The sequence below is a fragment of the Cyclopterus lumpus genome, chromosome 22, assembly GCF_009769545.1.
Source record: "Cyclopterus lumpus isolate fCycLum1 chromosome 22, fCycLum1.pri, whole genome shotgun sequence".
Classification (NCBI taxonomy): domain Eukaryota; kingdom Metazoa; phylum Chordata; class Actinopteri; order Perciformes; family Cyclopteridae; genus Cyclopterus; species Cyclopterus lumpus.
Genome location: NC_046987.1, coordinates 12,191,137 through 12,211,582, shown reverse-complemented (window position 1 = coordinate 12,211,582; position 20,446 = coordinate 12,191,137). Strand labels below are relative to the sequence as shown.

At 41.7% G+C, this 20,446-nt stretch overlaps 1 protein-coding gene across 2 annotated transcripts in view; it reads right to left on the bottom strand.

Annotated features, from left to right (window-relative positions):
• kidins220a (kinase D-interacting substrate 220a) overlaps positions 1-20,446 on the bottom strand; it is a 44,754-nt gene that overhangs the window by 16,916 nt on the left and 7,392 nt on the right. For both annotated transcript variants that reach the window (XM_034525407.1, XM_034525408.1), the window contains exons 5-23: positions 20,201-20,299; positions 19,698-19,796; positions 19,394-19,492; positions 17,902-18,099; positions 17,656-17,754; positions 17,325-17,423; positions 16,892-16,990; positions 16,562-16,739; positions 16,239-16,403; positions 15,344-15,523; positions 15,067-15,232; positions 14,652-14,803; positions 13,271-13,371; positions 12,987-13,172; positions 12,667-12,807; positions 11,638-11,875; positions 11,384-11,475; positions 8,987-9,131; positions 8,227-8,389 (exon numbers count right to left, since the gene is read on the bottom strand). In XM_034525407.1, the coding sequence (XP_034381298.1) occupies positions 8,227-8,389; positions 8,987-9,131; positions 11,384-11,475; positions 11,638-11,875; positions 12,667-12,807; positions 12,987-13,172; positions 13,271-13,371; positions 14,652-14,803; positions 15,067-15,232; positions 15,344-15,523; positions 16,239-16,403; positions 16,562-16,739; positions 16,892-16,990; positions 17,325-17,423; positions 17,656-17,754; positions 17,902-18,099; positions 19,394-19,492; positions 19,698-19,796; positions 20,201-20,299 (2,699 nt within the window). The remainder of the gene's footprint in view (positions 1-8,226; positions 8,390-8,986; positions 9,132-11,383; positions 11,476-11,637; positions 11,876-12,666; positions 12,808-12,986; positions 13,173-13,270; positions 13,372-14,651; positions 14,804-15,066; positions 15,233-15,343; positions 15,524-16,238; positions 16,404-16,561; positions 16,740-16,891; positions 16,991-17,324; positions 17,424-17,655; positions 17,755-17,901; positions 18,100-19,393; positions 19,493-19,697; positions 19,797-20,200; positions 20,300-20,446) is intronic.

Below are 20,446 nucleotides of genomic sequence, written 5' to 3'. Positions count from 1 at the left end.
ACAGGGAGTGATGAATGTGAAAAATAAAGCTTGGTATTCTCATGCTGAACCAGTAATCCTCTGATTAACGTCACAGAGGTGGATGTGTGCATCAGAAATAAGATGAGAGGGATAGGAGGAAGTCAAGAGAGTATGTTGTATTGCAAAACTGACGACTACTAAAGCTTCTCCTCTCCAATTTGAGTGTATAGCAACGAGGAAAAGCTTCTCCTGATTGTTAAGAACTTTCTGAAGCACATTGCTCGAGAGACCTCAGCAGACAAATCTGATAACTAAATCCTTGAGCTATACAGTGGTTGTTAGCGTGATCACACGCCAAATTAAAAGCTGCTTCGAAAGCAATGATGGGAAAGAAAAGGACACTTGTGATCCCTCCCAATATAGGCAGGATAGCCTTAATTTTTAATTCGCCGTCTTTGGGCTTGTTCGCTTTGCCATTTCAGTGTGGTTTACACACACACACACACACACACACACACACACACACACACACACACACACACACCCTAAAAGGGCCTGACCTGCATTGACTTTTGCCAAGATGCTAACGTAACTTAAGGACCGAATGTGTGTGTGTGTGTGTGTGTGTGTGTGTGTGTGTGTGTGTGTGTGTGTGTGTGTGTGTGTGTGTGTGTGTGTGTGTGTAACTATCGAGTGTGCCTGTGGCTCCCGCTGAGTGGCAAACCTCGTTGTCCACTTAAAAGGTCAGCGCTGACCCTCTTGCAACCCTGCGCTGCTATTTATATTCAGCCCCCCACCTTCCAGCAGTTCCGGCACAAAGAGACAGCAGAGCGGGAGAGAGATCAGCGATAATGCTCAACACCACAGAAATACCAAAGTATCAGGCAGATGTCTGCTTCTCAGGCCGCCTTTCCTCCCATCTCAGTGTCACATTTAAATGTTAATCCAACCTTGTCGTCACTGATGGACGACTCTATGACTAAAGAGCAGAGGCCAGTCAGAGGTGTAGAGGCTTTATTTAGATTTTTTTTGCATTTAAAATGATTCTTTATGCTTCGCAGAAAAAGGGGAACAGAGCAGTTCTCTTGTTTCAGACCAATTAGACTAATCCTTCAACCTCGGCTTACAGGCAAAAATGAAAAGGGCTTTGGGGATTTTCGAATAAAGAATGCAGCATAACGTTCTTTCCATCCTCACGTGGTAGCCTCCACACACAAATACACGCGCACACAATCACAAACTCACCTTGACACACACACACACACACACACACACACACACACACACACACACACACACACACACACAACTCCTGTTGTGTCACCTGTACACTTTTACATTTTTTTAGGAGCTCGGCAGGCGTTGAGTGGTGGTGGAGCTGACTGTGGCTGATTCCTGTCTGAGTCACCACCGCCAAACACCTGAGGGATGGACGAACGGCAATATTAGCCGGGCTGACACACGCACACACACACATACATTCAATCAGCAGAAGACCAGTTTCCCTGTATAAACAGCAATGTTGGACCCAGGGGACATGTGCGTGAATCTGTGTGTGTCCACCAGCTGGACTATCTCACTTGGAGCAGCAGCATCACCTGAGGCTTTGAATACACCTGAGACACGAACACACCAATGCTAAACTCTTCTAGCCGTAATCCTGCTGGTATCCGGACTGATCCTCTATAGCATTCACACACTTTAATTCTTTTACCTCGTTTTACCTCCTGAGACTGGAATCTCTTTTCTTCTCACTCTCTCTTTATGCCCTTTCTTATCTAATACCGACCCTTCCCGTTTTTCATCTTTATCTCACACCTACCATACTTTCTTTTTTTGTCTCGGCCTTTATCTTTCAACTTGTCAGTCATGGGGTCTGTCTGCACACTGGTGTAGAATCAATGCCAGTGTCCTATCAGTGATGGAGCCAGAACTCTATTGAGACATAGGTGGTTTCACACCAGCCATTACAGATTCACACACGCTTTCAGGCCTCTTGGCAAATGGCAGGACAATGAGCATGGCATTACCAGTTTTACTCCGTCTTTCAGTGAAACACCTTCTGAAGGGATTAAGCATGGGGACAATGAGCTTACTCAGAAGAGGACACAGAGAGGGGGAACATATTGGGGTTCTTTTTAGCATCTGTCGTGCATCTAGATGATAAAGTGTCACAAATACGACAGGAATTCACATGAAAAATAGACACCGTTGCAAAGAATAAAGACTTTTCATCCGAGGGCAGGAGGAGTTCAAAAGTATTCATCATAAGAAAAGAATAGGATCTTGCTTTTCTTTTTTTGGCGGCCAGATATTTAAGGGCTTATTAAAAGATTCCACATAAAAGGAATCACCCGCATGAGCTTTGGAACAGCACTTTTTTGCCGGCACATAATTGCAACCAAATTACAATAATTGTGCCAATTAAAGTAATCCTGAATCAAGAGAGTGTCATCTTAATGTTTCAGTACTTGGGATAAGAGTCTCTCTAATTAAGACTGAATTGCCTGGCTACGTATTCATTCAGAATGCGATTAGTGGGCAAAAAGAGTTTTGAAGTGTCCAAGAAGTGCCTGGCTCTAGTCACGTCTCCGAGAGGGGGATTGTTTGGTTGATGAATGCAGGGTCAGAACAACAAAAGAGAGGACTAGGTGATTCTTCATAAGCTGTGACATAACAAGTAAAATAATAAAGTGCATCAACATTTTGAGATTTGTTTTACAAATATTGGCAAACACGGGGACACTGGAATGAACAGCACTTTATACAGACTACAATTTTACCTGACAATAACTTCTCTGGTGGGTTCTGCCTCCTGCGCTTTGTGAACGTTTGTTTGTGTTTGTGTTTGTGTGTGTGTGTGTGTGTGTGTGTGTGTGTGTGTGTGTGTGTGTGTGTGTGTGTGTGTGTGTGTGTGTGTGTGTGTGTGTGTTTAATGCAGCCTGCATCTCAGGGTCTGATTAATTACACTGATTCTCAGAGGAGTTGGGGGTGACATATGTTCTTGCACTGGTATGAGAGCTAGGTGTAGGTGTGTGTGTGTGCGTTTATATGTGTGTGTGTGTGTGTGTGTGTGTGTGTGTGTAGTGTGTGTGTGTGTGTGTGTGTGTGTACCACGCACACAAGCTTTATGTGTGAGCTGAGGTTTGGTTTGTGCATACATCAATAATACTTTTAGTTGCAAATAGCGTGTGTGTGTGCTTGTTTCAGTTACAGCGTACATACATTCTAACACAATTTGTGCATGTGTGTGTTAGCGTGCTCATATGCAATGGTTTTGCGAGTATGTACGTGTGTGTGTGTGTGTGTGTGTGTGTGTGTGTGTGTGTGTGTGTGTGTGTGTGTGTGTGTGTGTGTGTGTGTGTGTGTGTAATGAACAGAGGATTCAGGTGCAGCGCCAGAAACACACTCCCGAGTGTGGCGGGGGCATCCTGGCACAGACAGGGCACCAGATGTCAGAGCAGTGCAGGAACCTGCTCAGTGGACCAGTGACACTTTTTTTTCTCCCCGAGTGCTGAAAAAGGGATATTGGCATCCAAGAATAAACTCTGAGGGGCCGACTGAACCCGCCCCCATACACCATGAGATCCAAATATGTTAACCCCTGAACCAAAACACAGAACTATGTCACTTAAAACAAATCACCACTGTCAAAAAATGTAAAACTAATAATTCACGACATTGACCGACACCGTTTCCTCCTGTCTGCATGAACAGTACTTCTCAATTAGTAGATTAAACGTTGTATAACATGTTGGAAAACAGAGAACAATGTCCATCACACTTTCAGAAAATGCAAATCCACAACTTCAAATTGCTCGTTTTGTCTGATCAACAGTCCAAAACCCGATGACATTCCAAATAGATATCAATGGAAATCATCAAATCTTCCCATTTGAGAAGCTGCTTGGAAATATTTAAAAAGTTGCTGATTAGTTTTCTGTCAACAACGCCCATTTCAGTACCAAATACAGACTCCCAACCATTGAAGTGGAATACTCCACAATAATGCTAAGTTGCCAGACAATAATGTTACCAGGCACGAGGGATCTTCACTACTTTCTACCAATTTCCAGCACCGCAGTTCTTCTATGCAACAACTCAAATAGAAGAACCACAGCAGAAATCCAAAGCTATGTCACAGTTGAGAATGCCAGAGACGTATGGCTTCGTATGTTGCTGTCTGTGAATCTAAGGCAGCATCAGGGAGAATCCAAATGAAACTTTCACGTAATTAACTTTCCTATGACACCCTATGATGTGACATCCTATTATATGGCCGAAGTCGAAATGAGACGAGAAAAAGCATCAAAGATCTTCACACCTTCACATGACTTTGCACGACACTCTTGAGCTGATTTTGGCTTCCTTATGATAATGAGGATATACGTTTTTCTGTCATGTGATGATAAAAAAAATGGGAAAACTGAAGTAATATTTGAGGAGAAACAGAAAACCATGGGCAACATAGATTCATGTGTTGGACTGACGTACCCACCATAAACAGTCCGCTGGTGCTCTACTGATATGCACAACATGAAACATGTAAAACACTTTTTGTAAAAAACACTTTTTTGCAAATAAAGATGTATGGACCAAAAAACAACCTGATTTGCATATCCATTTATTTTGGACCAAACGTATTGAACTTGTGGAAACCCTTGTTTGTTAGCTTTCCGTTGATACTTACATACTGATATGTTTATTTTTGAAGTAGATATAAGTGTCTTTAGGTGGTCGGCCAATCTCAGGGATCTGTGCGGGTCCCTATTTTCTGAATGTCATTCTGGTTAATCAAACCTTTTCTCATATGGCTTAACATGGAGGAAACAAAGTGTTCACATTGAAAGAGTGAGGTCCCAGCCACAAACATGTGTTCTTGAGCAACATGCAGAACCTGTACTCGCTCAGAAACTTGGAAGCAGTCTACATTTAGCCATTCAGTAGAAGCTTTTCTGTAATGTCTCTGTAATGACTCTAAACAACATCAAGGAAATAAACATACAAAAGCCCATTACCAGTCTTTGGAAATAGCTGCTTTAATGCAATAACCATGAAGCAGGAGAGAGCTAGGTTAGCTATAGTCATTAAGTCTCTAATGGCAGCTAAAACAAGGAACAACTGACTCCTGAGAAGAGACGGAGATACTGAGAAGGACAAAATGATACAGCTGAAAATGATAGTCACAAGGCTGCAGGCTCCAAATTCAATTAGCTAGTGTTCGAAAAAACATTCTTCGAATCACAGATTTAAGGCTGTTAATTCGACAGCTACACATATGAGGGTCGGTCCAAAACACTTCTTGTTTTGTTTTCTGTTCCGCTTCTGTTGGTGTGCTGGGCAGGCCACAACGCTGGCTCCCTGCTCGAGGTGTAATTTGGAGTTTTCCCGGCAGAACTAGCGAGAGAAACATTTAAGCTGCACTCTGTGTGTATGTGTGTGTGACTGCTTTGAGCCAATATCTCCTACCGACAGACAGCGCCATCTTTGTTACACAGCTCTTTCCCCCTGCTACCTTGCATTAGTCTGGGCCGCCCCCATCTTACCGTTATGATAGAAATCGCTGAGGTTATTAACCGATTACACATTCTCCATCAGATTAGGAGGGCTGTACTGGCCCACTCCCGCTACGGGAATTAGCGCTACACATTTCTCTTCACGCCGTGTCCTACAATGACACTTCACAGCCCTTCATGGCACTTGTTATTGCCAGGCAAGGTGCTAAAAACAGCTTTTAGCTGTTTTGAAAGCGTGTGTGTTTGTGTGAGATATGAGGGGAAGGTGGGCGTGTGTTTTTATTTTTTCTCTCTATTCTAGGAGTTCAGGTACATGCCATAGACAGAAGCTGTCACCTTCATCACTGAGAGGCACTTCATGAAACTCATGCAATATGTCCCCATGGTTTGGTAGTGTATGGGTCAATTTAGTTGTAATTTAGAGGTTTAGGTACCGCACAAAGTCTTAACTGAGCCACATTTAAAAGATCAAAGGCAAGTATCAAACCTGATTTAGTTTGTACCTTTTCAAAGATCTTTTGAGAACCACCTTAATTGTATGACAGATTATGATTTCCAAAATGTAATATTTCTGATGCTCTGTGGCCTACTGAGCTGTAGCAAGCTTTACAAAGAAGAGAGGAAGAGCATGCTGCTTTTTGACTGAGATGCAGGGCGACAGTTGACCTATAAGGGTCTGACTCACCCCCACGTTCACTTCACCACTAATATATTCACTTAGTAACGCCCAGAGGATGCGCAGTTCCGCTGTGTAAAAATGGTTGCGCACAACACCACATCCCATGTATGCATGTTAAAACGCAAACGAAGCACACAGGAGATCGGAACTGCATGGGTCTTGCGGTAACAGAATTAAACAAAAACGATGCTAACTATAAAAGATACAGGAAGTGGTCCACTGGTGGAATTTGAACTAGGAAATAAGGTGTGATATGATTGAGTGTGTACGCATGTGCTGCACTGTTCGTGTTCATATACACTGCAGAAAAGGAAAGCAAAGAGAAGAAGCTATCCATTTCTCAAGTAGACAGACAAAAGGGAGACGGGGCCTGAGGTCTTGAGGTCAGTCAAGTGTCCATCCATCGCAGAGGGAAAAACACAGAATATCTTACCCAGAACAAAAAAGGGACGTAAAAGACTGAGATCAAAAAGGAAGGGGAAGAAAAGAGCAGAGAGACAAAAAAAGATACACAGACAGAGTTCTGAGGCTTATCAGCGGAAGATTACTGCGAGAGATAAGGCCTTGAGGCAAGGCGTTGTGTTTAGCCTGTTTGAGGCTTCCTGTCATCATCATTAAGGCCGCTTCTCCGATGGCCACTGCAGAATAGAGCAGCCAATTGGAAGACACCCAGTGAAGACGAAGATAAAGAAAGACAGGACCGTTGGTCAAAAACAAGACTATATTAAGTCTAATGAGCAGCGTAAGCACAATCCAAATGCTGTGGTGAAGACACTTGAGTTCAGGCCGTTGCCGAGATGTAGAAACACTGCAGAATTTTTTGGCTATGCTAGTGTATAATTATATCTCTCAGTTTTATTTTCCACAATAATTATTGTAAAAGTGTGGATATTTCCTTTAGGGTGTCCACTATACTTAAGCATGATAAAGATATATAATAGAGAAGTGTAGTGACATATGTTTCCGCATAAATTAACGGTTATAAAAAAGGCAGAGATCATCACATTTAGCAAAATTATTCAGTTACAGCCTTCTGACGAAGATGTTTCTCATCAAAAACCTTGTCCTCCCCTCACACTGTACACCTCCCATGTAACACTTAACTGCCATATAAAAATTGGAAAGAAATTCCTATTGTCCTCTGAAAACCAAACAGCATGAACCTAGTCTAATGAGGCAGTGGTTTGCCTTGGAGTTGGGGGAGGGAGGGTTGTCTGCTGAATCTAGCTGGCTGACCGGCTGACAGTAACTGTCTGTGACTCTTTCCTGCCGCAGGAGTCGTAGGCACTAGTGTATTGTGACAGAGTGCAACCTTTAAAGGCCATCGACTGATATACAGCAGCACACAAACCCAGCGTCTCAGGCCTGTGTCAATCTCCTCCTCTTTTCTGCGGTGAACAGGCCTACAAGCATCCATGACCACACGCATACAGAGCATGAACAGTCGTACTGTCAACACACAGAGACACACCCACAGCTTAACCAAACATGTCTGAGTGTCAACTGTCCTGTGTCCAGTTGTAAGGAAATGTGTCCCTTCGTGAATCTGAAGAGGCTCAGGTTATAATACAGACATCATTTATCGTGTGCATTATCATCAATTACAAAAATCTGTCTGTCAGTTGCCAATTAGTGTTGCTCTCAAAGCCATTGACAGGGAACTTGAGTTACTACGGTCCACACAAACAAAATCATCTACTGCCATCTGCTGGTCAAAGTTGTTTCTATCAGAGAATATCAAGAATATCAAGAAATGTAATTATTGATTGACTTTCTGATCTCCTCTGGACGGTCAGGACACAGAAGCAACTCTGCAGGGATTCAGTTATATGACCTAATTTCCATTTGATCTTATGTTAAAGATTGCCTCAGCCTGCTAATGTTATGCCCCAAGTTAGAAAGAAAGTGATGGAAAGACAATAAAACAAGACCGAAGAAAGGAAGGTAAAACAACAAATGGAACAAAGAAAGAAACAAGCAGTTGAATTAAAGAAGCCTGTACACCTTGTAGATCAGATGAATAACTTAAGAGGGGGTGATTATTTCAATCTCTGTGCTTTTGTGTTGTACCTCTCATAGATTGTCTTGAGAGAAATCTGGTCAGACACTCCGTCAGTCTCTTCCAAAAAGAGGATGATCCATGATGTCCTGTAAGGCCACTCTTCTGTCAGGTTGATCCATGACGCCAGCCGATCCCAGTTGAAGATGATCTGATTGGCCCGCAACAGGCGACCTGTCAACAATGGTGCAGAGCATTAGTGTCTTTTTAATGCTATTTATTAAATCAGAGTGACGGTCCTCAGTTCGTAGCTTTATGTCTACGGCTTTATTGTAGCCTGTTGCTGTGACGCTGATAGTCTGAACACAGCATTAGAAGTCAGTGGCCTATTCTCTCCAAGAAATCAAACATCTCAGGTCTGTGTATCCTCCTGATAGTGTCTGTCCGTTAATAACCTGTCCAAAGTTAGGGGACTAGGAACAGAGGGATAGGCTGGTAACTGTTATCAGTTTGGGCATCCAAGAAAGGTCAAGATGATTTCAACCATAATATGTTAGATATCATAAATCAAATACAATATATTTGTAATACATTATGGAGTGTATTTGGCATGTACAACATATTATGGTTGACCCCGGCTGGTCTAGAATTACATCCCATCAGAGCTTTGTTTGTGTTTTTTCTTCGCCCACTAAACTTTCTCATTCAATCCCTGTAAAATGAGTTATATTCTGGATAAATAACGTCAATGTTTTCTGTTTAGACAAAATGTAAATAGTTAATATAACGAGATGAGGGCACTGCTAAAGCAGAACATGCTTTATTCTTTACCTGTGATAGAAACAATGTTAAGCAGCCTCCTCATGGTCTGTGGGCTGATGTCGCTGAACCAGTCCTCGGTCACCAGCAACTTGGTCAGGTCGAAGGACATCTGTCTGGTGACGGTCCTCTGCATCTGCCGACGCCGGTATGTGTCCTTAACAGAGCGAGTTCACGAAGAAAGACAGAAATTCAACGATCACAAGATCGAGCATTTGACATGTTGCCATGTTTTCAGATGGCTTAGCAAGATTAATGTTTCCACGAATTCAATTCATGTTATTAATATTAGTTTGTTCTATTATTATATGGAAACAAGCAATCCTGTTTATCAATGGGAGAGCAGTATGTAAAATCAATACCGCCACAGCTAAAGTGACACAAAAGCATTAACGTTACTCTTGACAAGCTGTGCATCATGAGACGTTTCAGGATCACTTGTCATCTCAGGTCATGCCATAGTAAAACCGTATGCTTGGATATATTAAGGAACACAGGTAGATGGGTGGAGCGGGCCTGTACTTACATGCAACCCACATACATGTATGGATTTATTTGCTCTCATTTAAAGTGAAATGATCTTATGGTGACATATCAATGATAGTTCAACTTGTTCCGACTAAAGATAATAATCCAGCAAACCTGCATCTTAACCCTATGAGGTGCGAGTGAAACCAATTTAAAGTATTTCTTCTTTCATTTTGTCCCTTTAATGATCACCTTCTTCAGTTCTCCCTTCTATATATTATCTATCTCTTCATAAAAAGACCGTAACATGTGATTTGCTGCAAATACAAATCAAAGAGCCACTGTCCCAAGCTGAACAGTCATGACACGAAAGCGAGCTATTGACACAGATCTAGCTGAGAACATCTGTGATGATATCAGACAGCTAACATGGTCATGAGCCAAGGCGAGGCTTTTGGTTGACTTTGAAGTTGTAACGCCGGTCTCATGACCTCTTTCCCAGGGAGATGAAACATATGGCCAGCACTCAGTAAGAACTGAGCAGATCCACCACACAGACGGCCCATTGTGGCTGACTTTTCCATATAGATGGATCTTTACTGTAATTTTACAGCTTTTAGTTAAATGCTTTCGTATCTGCTTATTTCTAATGGTGTGTCTTCTCCTTGCTGATACACTGTTCTTTCCTTTTGTAAAAATAATAATAATAATAATATTATTATTAAATTATATTTTGAGAAAGCGGTTCCTCTATTTTTAAGAACCGAATCCAGAAAATAATTATTTTTCTTATAAAAGTGGGATTCCATTAATTACAATAAATGGAAATAAGATGCCAGAGATCGTCCTAATGCCATCCACAACTTCAAAAGCCACAATGAAGAGCCACTAATTCATTTTCCCCTCCTGCCCTCGTTTTAATCTCCACTTGTAGAAAGAGGGCCCTCCTGCCAAGAGCTAGCTCGTGACAGAGGGCAAATAAAAAGAGCATGCAGCACCATAATAGAAGGGCCAACAACAATAATTGAGGGTACAAGATAAACCCGAGGTACAAACAAATGTCAAAACAAACAAGAGAGGGAGGCGGGAAGGAAGGAGGGGTAGTGAGAAGGTCTCGCGGGGGGGAAGAAGGCATCAGCGACAGCAGCAGTCACTTAGCCTCCTGCCAGCAGACCTGGTGCCAGTGTTTTGTCACAGGGACCCACTGCTGCTAGGCCTTGTCATTAGGCTGTGGCAACGCAGCAGGAAGGATAAACAGTCATTACATCAATTACACCAGGAACCTTGGCCGCATACCGAGCACCTCTCTTTTTGTATCTGTGTGTCTCCTTCTGTCCTCTGGCCTCGGCACTGCCTGCCAACACCACCACGCCTGTATTGAGTCCCCCCTTTCAGGGAGGAGGCCGAAGAGAGAGCAGTGAGGATTTCTAAGGCAACATCTCCAAACCTAATTCAACGTTTTTTTGTTTGATTAATGGCAAGACATTAAGCATTCATTTTCAACTCTGATATTTCCGGATAACATGCAAGTGTTTTGTCTTTTTTTATTTTGTATCAAGGGGGTTAAAAAGAGTTAAGGTGGGGTGTGAACTGTGTATCTTTAGGGTGACAAGTATAATAAACAATGCTTGATATATTGTCCTTGGTATATCTTATTTGGATTTATTAAAATCCTACTCTTGGACTTATATTTCTATTACTGCCTTTCTATTATCATTCGTCCACCCATGTCTCATATTGCATCCCCAATATTCTAAGGGGGATTACTCTTTGGAGTGCCTCTGCCATAGTATTTTGTTTGTGTGCGATAGTTCCTCCTTGTATTCATTATTAGAGAGCATTGTTGGGGTTGGGAAACATTGATGTGGGGCTGGAGACCCCAACAAAACATTGTTTGTCATATTGGTCTAAATAAATAAACATGACTGGCATAACCGTTACCCTGCGGTTTAGGGTGTTCTTGCTGCCGAACTTGGCCTGGTCCTGGCCCATGCTGCTCTGAGACACCTTCCTGTCTATGTCTTCATGCCATCCTGGACAAACAGAAGACAGAAAGAGTTGCCCTTGAAAGAACATAGTTTACGTCTCTATTAAAATAGAACTGTATCTTCGGAGGTTCAAACCCCTCAAACGTGTGCAATCCTCATATATGTGTACACAATACAATATGTTGTATATTTGCCATTATCCTTTACCTTCAGCAGGCGAGGTCTCTCCATTGATGGGTGATGCCATGCAGAGCTTTTTGGCTGCGCTGAGACCTCTGCTGTTGAGGAATACTGGCAGGTGGACGATGTTCCTCATGTAGTCATGTCCGTTGATGTTGGAGTCTCTCAGCACACTGTTGAGGTTTTGGTTGATAGCTTTGATGATAATATGGGGGTCACTGGCAAACACGGAGATAAAAGGGCCTTTGGAGAAGAGTACCCTCACCTGGAATGAGAAACCGTGAATTGGTGCGTAAATCTCTCACCACCTTTTTTTTTTTTTTCAAACTCAACAAACTTCAAACTTCAAACAAAAAAACTTTCCATGATGCCTTTAGGGTCTCTAACACAGCAGATTTGTCTGTGGAGTGTCCACTACTTAAATGTCAAAATGGGTAGTTTACAAACGGCAATAACATGACAGCTAGAGGCAACAGTCAGCTGTAGTACTTAGACTTAATGACTCCTGTGAGAGCACATGGTGCTGGGGATTTCCACTTTGCTAACTAAGGGACATTGTCCAAGTACATTGATTTGTGCTGCATGGTTTGTCAACCCCTCGTCCCCGAGGAGCATCAACTACGGCTACACTACATAATCTGCATCTTTAATGCACTTTATTTGGTAGGAAAAAAATATAATAATGTAACTTCAAAGTGTTTGAATCTCTGAACACATCATGGTTTCAGAGTGACTAGGAGGTGCTTTCAAAAATAAGAATATTAGATTAGCACACAGGAGGTTGCCATCTGTGTGCTAATCTGGGAATCTAAACTTGGAGGCGAGCTAAGGCAGCTGGGAACACCAGGGTGTCTGCCGGAGATGTGTGGCCTGTGTGTGCACAGGTGAAAGACACACGGGAAGATAAGGTCATATGGCAGCAGCCATGGTTAGAAATTTGCTTGAGTGACAGATGTTGCAAAATGTAATTGCTTCATATTATCTTGTTATCAGTCAATAGGAAGCTGCACTCATCATGTACAGTATGTTCCCTTGCACTGAAGCATGTGCACACACCGTGTCCAGCATCTGCAGAACTTTGTCCTGCTCACAGGCGTCCAGTCCGTCGATGATGACGGCCATGCGTGTCTGGTTCTGGGTAAAGCCATCAATGGTTTTGGCCATTTTTGACATTAGCTCCACTTCATGCTTCAGAACCTGGTGTGAGACAGGGAAAGAAAATCAATGTCTCAAAACAAGGAAAGGGGTAATTGATTGGATTGGGAACTACAGTGTCATAACTTCAGAAGCAAATGGAATGCCCCTTTATCCATGAAAACAGGATGTTGACGGACTCGCATTTGACTGCATACAATGAATGAAGTGTTTTAGTTTACCTTCATAAATCCTTCACTTTTGAGTCTATGCAAGTTGTTGGCAGCACTGTGCAGCCGTTTCCTCTGGGAGTTGAGGACGGAGTCGGCCACCTGCCACCAGGTCCTACAGTTGAGCAGTAAGGCCAGGCCCACCACACTGGCCATCGCAATCAGCACTGCATTTACTGTCAAATTCCCCGGGTCCACCTGGTAAATAAAAGCATTAAAGCTGATTACTAGGCCGTCCAGTGACCTTGTGGAAGAAGGCACGCTGTTTAAACACAGTGTTAATTCCTCTAACCTACCTTAAAGATAGCCAACAGGGCCATACCAGTGATCAGGCATCCCAGTGTCAAAGCAAACAGCACGAATGAGGGAACACAACATGTTTTCTTCCACTTCTTTCCTGGGGTAAGAGAGGAAGGTAGAGGATAATGTGAGAGAGATGTACTTCGATTAAAAATTACTTTTACAAAAAGCTATTATTTTCTATGCACATTAATTACCATAAATCATTAAGATAATTTGCGTACGGATGTAGTAAATGGAGTAAAAACTAAACCTTTGATTTTAAGCACTGGTATACTAACAAGTGCTCCATTATGCGTTCATCCTTTTAACAGCATCTTTAATCTAATTTTGCATCACTGCAATTGCAAACTGCATTAAATACCAATCATAACACACCTGATTAAAGCTTTTCAAAACATCTTAGTTATATTTGGTAAAATTCTCAAAATATCCCAGCAGCAATCAAATGATTGCAAATGCTTGGACAAAAAAAAAAGGAATCTGGTATCTGTGGGTGTCACAAGCCCACTTTGGAGGGAGGCCTGAAGGGAAGGGCACTCAGAGTTGTTGACTTGACTTGTGCTGCTCACTTCTTTCATTGGAAAAGACTATGCAATGTTGGACTGAGTTTTTTGGTTGGATATTATTTTTAATCTAGCGTTCATTCGCTAGTTTGTCAAGATTACCAGAACTAGCTTTAAAACCCCTGGTTTACTGTGTTATTAAAAAGGAATATATTTTACTTTTTTTCAATCTATAAAGACTGTACAGCGCAGATACATATTTTCAATTTGTAAGCCATTAACAGATATTAATACAAGCTCGTTATTGAAATCATATAACATAGTTTGAACTCCCTACAGTTAGCCTTCAGAAAACGGGTTATATGACTTGTTATGTTGGAAACATCTGGTTTTGTAACAGATTTTTCCTAGAGATTGGGACTTGGGCAATTAATAGAAAGAAGAACGACTGCGTCATAAACTTCCCATATATGACTTGTGTGTTCTGCAAAAAGGGCATCTTGACCCAAACGGAGTAAATCGTGTGCCAGGTCCTTTCGGTAAGCTTGTTTCTGAGGGACACCCCGAAAGAACACAACATGTTTGGGAAGCAGGAGGGGTTCTGGTTGCTGATTCCAACGACTGATTTGATTGGTGGAAAGTCTGATATTCACACTATAACTATATGCTGAATATCCTAAAACATTTTGACTTGTTGAATGTTGCCTTTGTGCTCATTAAAACACTTCCCTCTGAGTTGCTACTCCAAATCAACGTCTCTCTGCTCGTCATTTTGCCACAACAATGTAACATTTTTACTATCAAGTACAGATTTGATTGTGACTTGGTGTGCAGGATGAAACAACATTATATGAAAAAGTCGAAACGTCACCTTGGATCTCATCTCTCTTGAAAACCCTGAAGAGTCTGGTGGCCATGAAGCCAAACTCCCTCTCACAAGCATCAGAGAGTGTGGCAATCATCTCAGCCATGGAGGTCTCCCCTCCAACACTGGACAGGCGATTATAGTCGGTGAACAGGAACCTGTGTGACATGTTAGAAACAGAAATGATGCATTGATTTGTTCAGTTACACTGCAAACTTCAGATGGGACTGGGACTTAAGTATTCATTTGAACAAGATTGTTAACGTTGCAATAATATATGTAATAATCAATGGTGCTTATAACTTATAATATATGCAGAGTGAGACTGCAATGGTGAAGTGTTTACATGTTTTGTCTTTGACCTGGGGAAATGACAGAACTCAGCAGTTAGTATGTGTGTTTGTGTGTGTGTTGCTGTCACCTGACAGGCAGTGCGCGGGTGGTCTGCTCAGGAAGTTCAGGGGGGTTGACAAACATCAGTTTGAGCAGCAGCTCCAAATAACCGACCTGGCGAGCCAGACGGGTGCTGATGACCCACGCCCAGTTCCAGCTCTCCCTCCCACGCCGACATCCAAAGTACACCAACACTGGAGACATTTGGCGGTTTAATTGTTAAGTCCTATTCATAAACATCACTATGTTGTCTCCTTTTAAAAATCAATAACAATTTTGCATTTCTAGCTCATCTGTCGCTTCACCAAAAAAGATGTAGAGTAGAGCGAGGAGGCTGAGGGAGACAGCAATTGCCAGCTTGGGATCAACAGTGAAGCCCAGTACCACAGCTACTGAGCCACAGAGTAGCAGGGTCAGAAAGACCACCAGCCAAGAGAACTGGAACAATGGCTCTATCTGCTGGCCTGCAAAGGTCTTCATCTCATCTAATGGAGAAGAGGAAGGAAAACAAATATCTCATGTCAGATATTTCAATCAAGTATAAGAAAGATATGCAAACTAACTTATTGAGGGTTTCCACTCTTTTCTGGACATCCTTTTCCAGTGATGATGTATGGCTGGTATAACGGGGATCACACCATGCACTAATGGTTCTCTCTTTGGAAGTCTACATTAAAAGATGTGCAGCCTAGGCTATAACTTGTCTATGAAATCATATTTTGCATGCTTTCTTATATTCCGATTCTTAGAAATGATGCATCAACTTTAGCAACTGAACCAAACATGCAAAAAAATATAACATCATTCAACCATTTAAAACAAGTCGGGAGCAACTTATGTAATGTCATTAAATCTGCATGTCCTACCATGTGACAAGACTTCCGGGGGGTGTTTACTGTAGTATTTCCACAACATGACTAAGAGCAAACTATTTAAAATACTCTCGTCCATTAACTCCCATTTGAACGTTAATAAGACCCTGAACATAACTTTGCCCTTTCAGATGGCAAATCAGCTTCAGCAGATAATAGGAGAATGTTGAAATAATTTTCCAGACATTTTACTTGTTCCCTCATGTGATTTTATTGACTGGAAAATTGTCCAGGTTTTCTAGGATGCGTGGGAAACATTTGACATCATTTCACAATAAATACTTTTCATGTTTTAATGAGACCGTTTTAATGCTGTAGGCTTACTTACCCTCCAGTTTCTTGAGAAGGAAAGACTTGCCACTGCCCCACTGAGCGTAAAGTCCAACACAGATAGGTGGCTGCATGGTGGGCTCACTAAGGATGTCTGCTAGAGCACTGCTATACAGGTCATAACCCAACATGTCTCCATCTGACTCAGAGGGGGAGAGATGCTCTGAGAGAGAATAGGAGAGAGAGAAAAAGTTAAATCGTGCAGAAGAAGATAAGAGAAGACAAAGAAAGCCGTTAATTATTTTCTGATTTCAGGACAATGCAATGAGAAAATGTTGTCACACAATTCTTCCTGAATGAAATGGAAAAATGTGGTCATACTGGCTCCAAATATCTGTGTGAGGATGCTTTTCTGGTGGGTACAGTCGATGTTGTACGGTGTCTCTCCAGCTTTGTTTGGCCGGTAAAGCAGGCGGCCATCTTTAGGATTCCTCAGCAGCAGCTCAGCCAACCTCCGGCTGCGCCCTCGAATGGCAATGTGGAGGGGTGTGTCTCCTTTCTGAAGGAAGAAAAACATTGAATAGCTATCTCAAACACTCGAAAAAGAAACTCTCAGATCACTAGACAAACAAACAAATATAAAGAGTACAGTTATGACAAGATCATCCTGCTCAGGTGTATGTTAAGTGGGAAGTATGTTTTAAAAAGTACCCTTTCCACTGCAGACACCTTGGCTCCTTTATCCAAAAGGAGCTCCACTATTTCCAAGTTCCTCATTTTTGTGGCTTTGATGAGTGGGGTCTCTCCCTCCTAAAATGCAACAACACACATCATCAATATCATTTTGAACTTTATATTTACAATTAATCAACGCAACATAAGTGAAAAACATACCACTGCCTACACACAATAGTTTTAGAAAGAAAGAAAGAAAGACAGAAAGAAAGAAAGAGCATTTTTGGTCAACAGTATTTTTTACAGCAGATTTCTTTTGTTATTATTGTTATTTAATGTAGTGAATGGAAATATATCAAATGTTTATATTTTAAATATATATGAAAAATGGGATGGAAATAACAATCAAGAAATACAGAAGGATAACAGAAAGTGCATTTGACTTCTTTACTACTGCGTAACCTTGTACCTTAGTGCAGCTCTCGGTGTCGGGGTTACACTGCAGGATGTCTCTCACCATGGTGGCGTTGCCTTTCTCCACTGCCCAGTAGAGGGCAGTCTTTCCATCCTGACATGGAAAGGACAAGGCAAATACTATCATGCTTATTTTAGAAAAAAGAAACAAAGGAGTGTCTTGCGTATATTTGTGTAATCCCATGGTTTAAAGTTCACTTTACCAAGAAACCACAGACCTAACCGGTATTGAGTAGTGTCGTGTGACATATCACACGGAGAACACAAGAAGGCCTCCTGCCTGTTTTTAAACATTAACAAGGTAGCAAAGACAGTGGGACTCTTACCTGACCCCTGACGTCAATATCAGCGTATTTGTTCAGCAGAGCTCGGACTATCTCCACATGACCTCCTCTCACTGCTCCAATCAGCATGGTCTCCCCGCTCTGACAGAGATGGTGAAAGAGAGACAGAAATAAAAAAAACAGATAGAGAGAGACATGAACAGAATTTCATTCATATTGTATTATATATCAACTAGTCTTCTACATCATCAACAGCAAGCTTGTAATACTGCTGTCAGGTGGCCTCACCCTGTCTAGGATATTGACATAGGTGCCGGCATCCAGCAGGTCCTGTACGATCTCGGTGTGACCCTCCTTGGCAGCAATGGCCAGGGCTGTGTTGCCATCCTTGTCCGTCATGTTGACAGTTGGGTTTCTCTTCAGAAGCTCCTTTACAACCTCTGTAAAGCCACCTTTCACTCCCACAATCAGAGCCGTCATTGAGTTCTGAAAAAAGAAGAAAAAAGAAGTAATTTAAATTAGCAAATTTCAGGGTCAATCTAACTCAAACATTTCAAAATTACAGATGCTTCTCTCTACTTGACTGGGTATCTAGGATTTTGGTTGGTGTTCAATTTAACACACGGACAATAATTTATGGCTGGAGATTTTAAAATGTTTTCGATTTCAACAGCTTTGGGAGACACGACAGGCTTATTATTGATATATTGTCTAGCAAACCCAATAACTCATATTTTTCGGGGCACTAGAGTCTCTAAATCACATGTAAATTAATTGCTCTGCAACATTAGCTACTCTAGTTTCATCTGATTATTGATGCTATCTATCGAACTATTACATTTTTCAGTTTGTGACAGCACAGATGCAACATGACTCGAAGGAGCACAGATGTGCTCTGTCAAAGATGCAATCAATTATTTCATATTGCAGTCTACTAATGAGTTTGTGGCACTTGGGAGCATTAAATCTTGATTATGTACAAACTACACTGGCAAGAACAGGCCGCTTAGTTTGTCATGGGCCCCACGATGTACCCAAAACAAAATTAGACTTGCTCAGCTGTTAAGCTACCTGTCCAGTTTACCAAATCAAATATTAACATTGTTTAGGAAACACTAGCAAAATAAACATGCTATTTAAAATAGGTGTCGGTACAAAGTCATGCTTGTGTAAAGAGAAGCCTTGTTCTCAAATATCCCGAGGTAACGTGCTGCTGGAAGACAACACTGGAGATGCAAGTCCCGGTTTTGTCAGGTTGTTGTGTTGGAGTAAAGAAATATGGATAAAGAGCTCTGACACATTGAGGAGCAGACGAGGAGGGGGAGAGAAACTACAGAGAAACATTTTATTTCTCTGTAGGGCCCTTTCTATAATGTTATCTGACACAACTGAACCAGTTAGTGGCAAAAACAAGCACTTTTATGGAATGTAACGCAATATTAATGCTGCACAATTGCCCTCGCAGCTCGTTTCGTGGCTGCCAGTTACAGGGTTATACAACCCTAATACCAATTTCAATATCAATTAGACACCAAAACATAAGAAAAAAGTGGGAACTGAATGAATGAAAAATACCATAGTTTACCCTTCAAATCAAAATCATTGTATTATTTGATTAATTTATAATCCTATATATATATATATATATATATATATATATATATATATATGATTATGAAAAAATAAAATTGTTAACTGCAATTCAACCTATTCTACTAGTGTTGGATGTTCTACTGAATGCTACTGACGAATAGTAACCAGTCACAGACAATCAACTCACCGCTCCCTCTTGGTCCACATCCGCCCCGTTGGCCAGAAGGTGCATTACACTGTCAAAGTGGCCCTTCCTGGCTGCCCAGATCAAAGGAGTGGTACCATACTGCAAAGAACAAGAAAATATGTAACCTACCATATAGTCAAAAACCCAGGGACGTGTGATTAACTGAGCAGGAAGTTTAATAAATGAAGAGAAGACAGACTCCAATTTTGGACCAAAACAATTGTATCTTTTAAGTTCATCCCACTAACTACATCTTCTGTGTGATTAAAAACAAGTAAATGAACATCTGTGAGTATGTAGTTACCTTGTCGGAGCAGTTGACCTTGGCTCCGTGCTGCAGCAAGAGATGGACAATCTCTGCGTGTCCTCGACCTGACGCCCAGATAATGGGGTAGACGCTGTACTGTTGGGCCAGAGGAGAAGAGTGAAGTCATGCTGACAGTAACTAATGGTCAGTGTCGGGACTGTGGTCGTACTAACACTTTAAGCCACCCGACATGACTGAAACAGCAGATGGGGAAGGCATCGCACGGTGCAGGTGAAGAGCAAAGTTGTGGTTGCGTTTACATTTTTGTAACTGTAAAGTTATGTGTAGGGTTTATCATTACATTTACATGGAGCAGAGTAAAACACATCATATAAAGATTTTCTTTAAAGTAAACTGCTCCATCCAGAGACAGTTTTTTTAACATCAAACATACCTATTGTCTTTGTCATTTTCAACCCCGATATAAAAGGAACAACAGACACCAATAATGTTGTTTTTATTGGGGAACAAAAAAAAAAAAAGGTGTCCAGTCTTGATACCTGACCAGTGATGTTGGGGTTAGCTCCTTTTTCCAAGAGCAGCTGGACCACTTCTGTACGACCTTTATAGGCTCCCCACATGAGAGCAGTCCAACCTCCCTGAGTAGGGCACATACACAGAATACAGTTGAGTTGGAGAGGAGAGAATGGAGAGGAGAGAATGCGCAAAACACCCCCTACACATATAATATATACTGATCATGTTACATTCTGGACATAATTCTAGGTCTTGTCTTATCATTACAT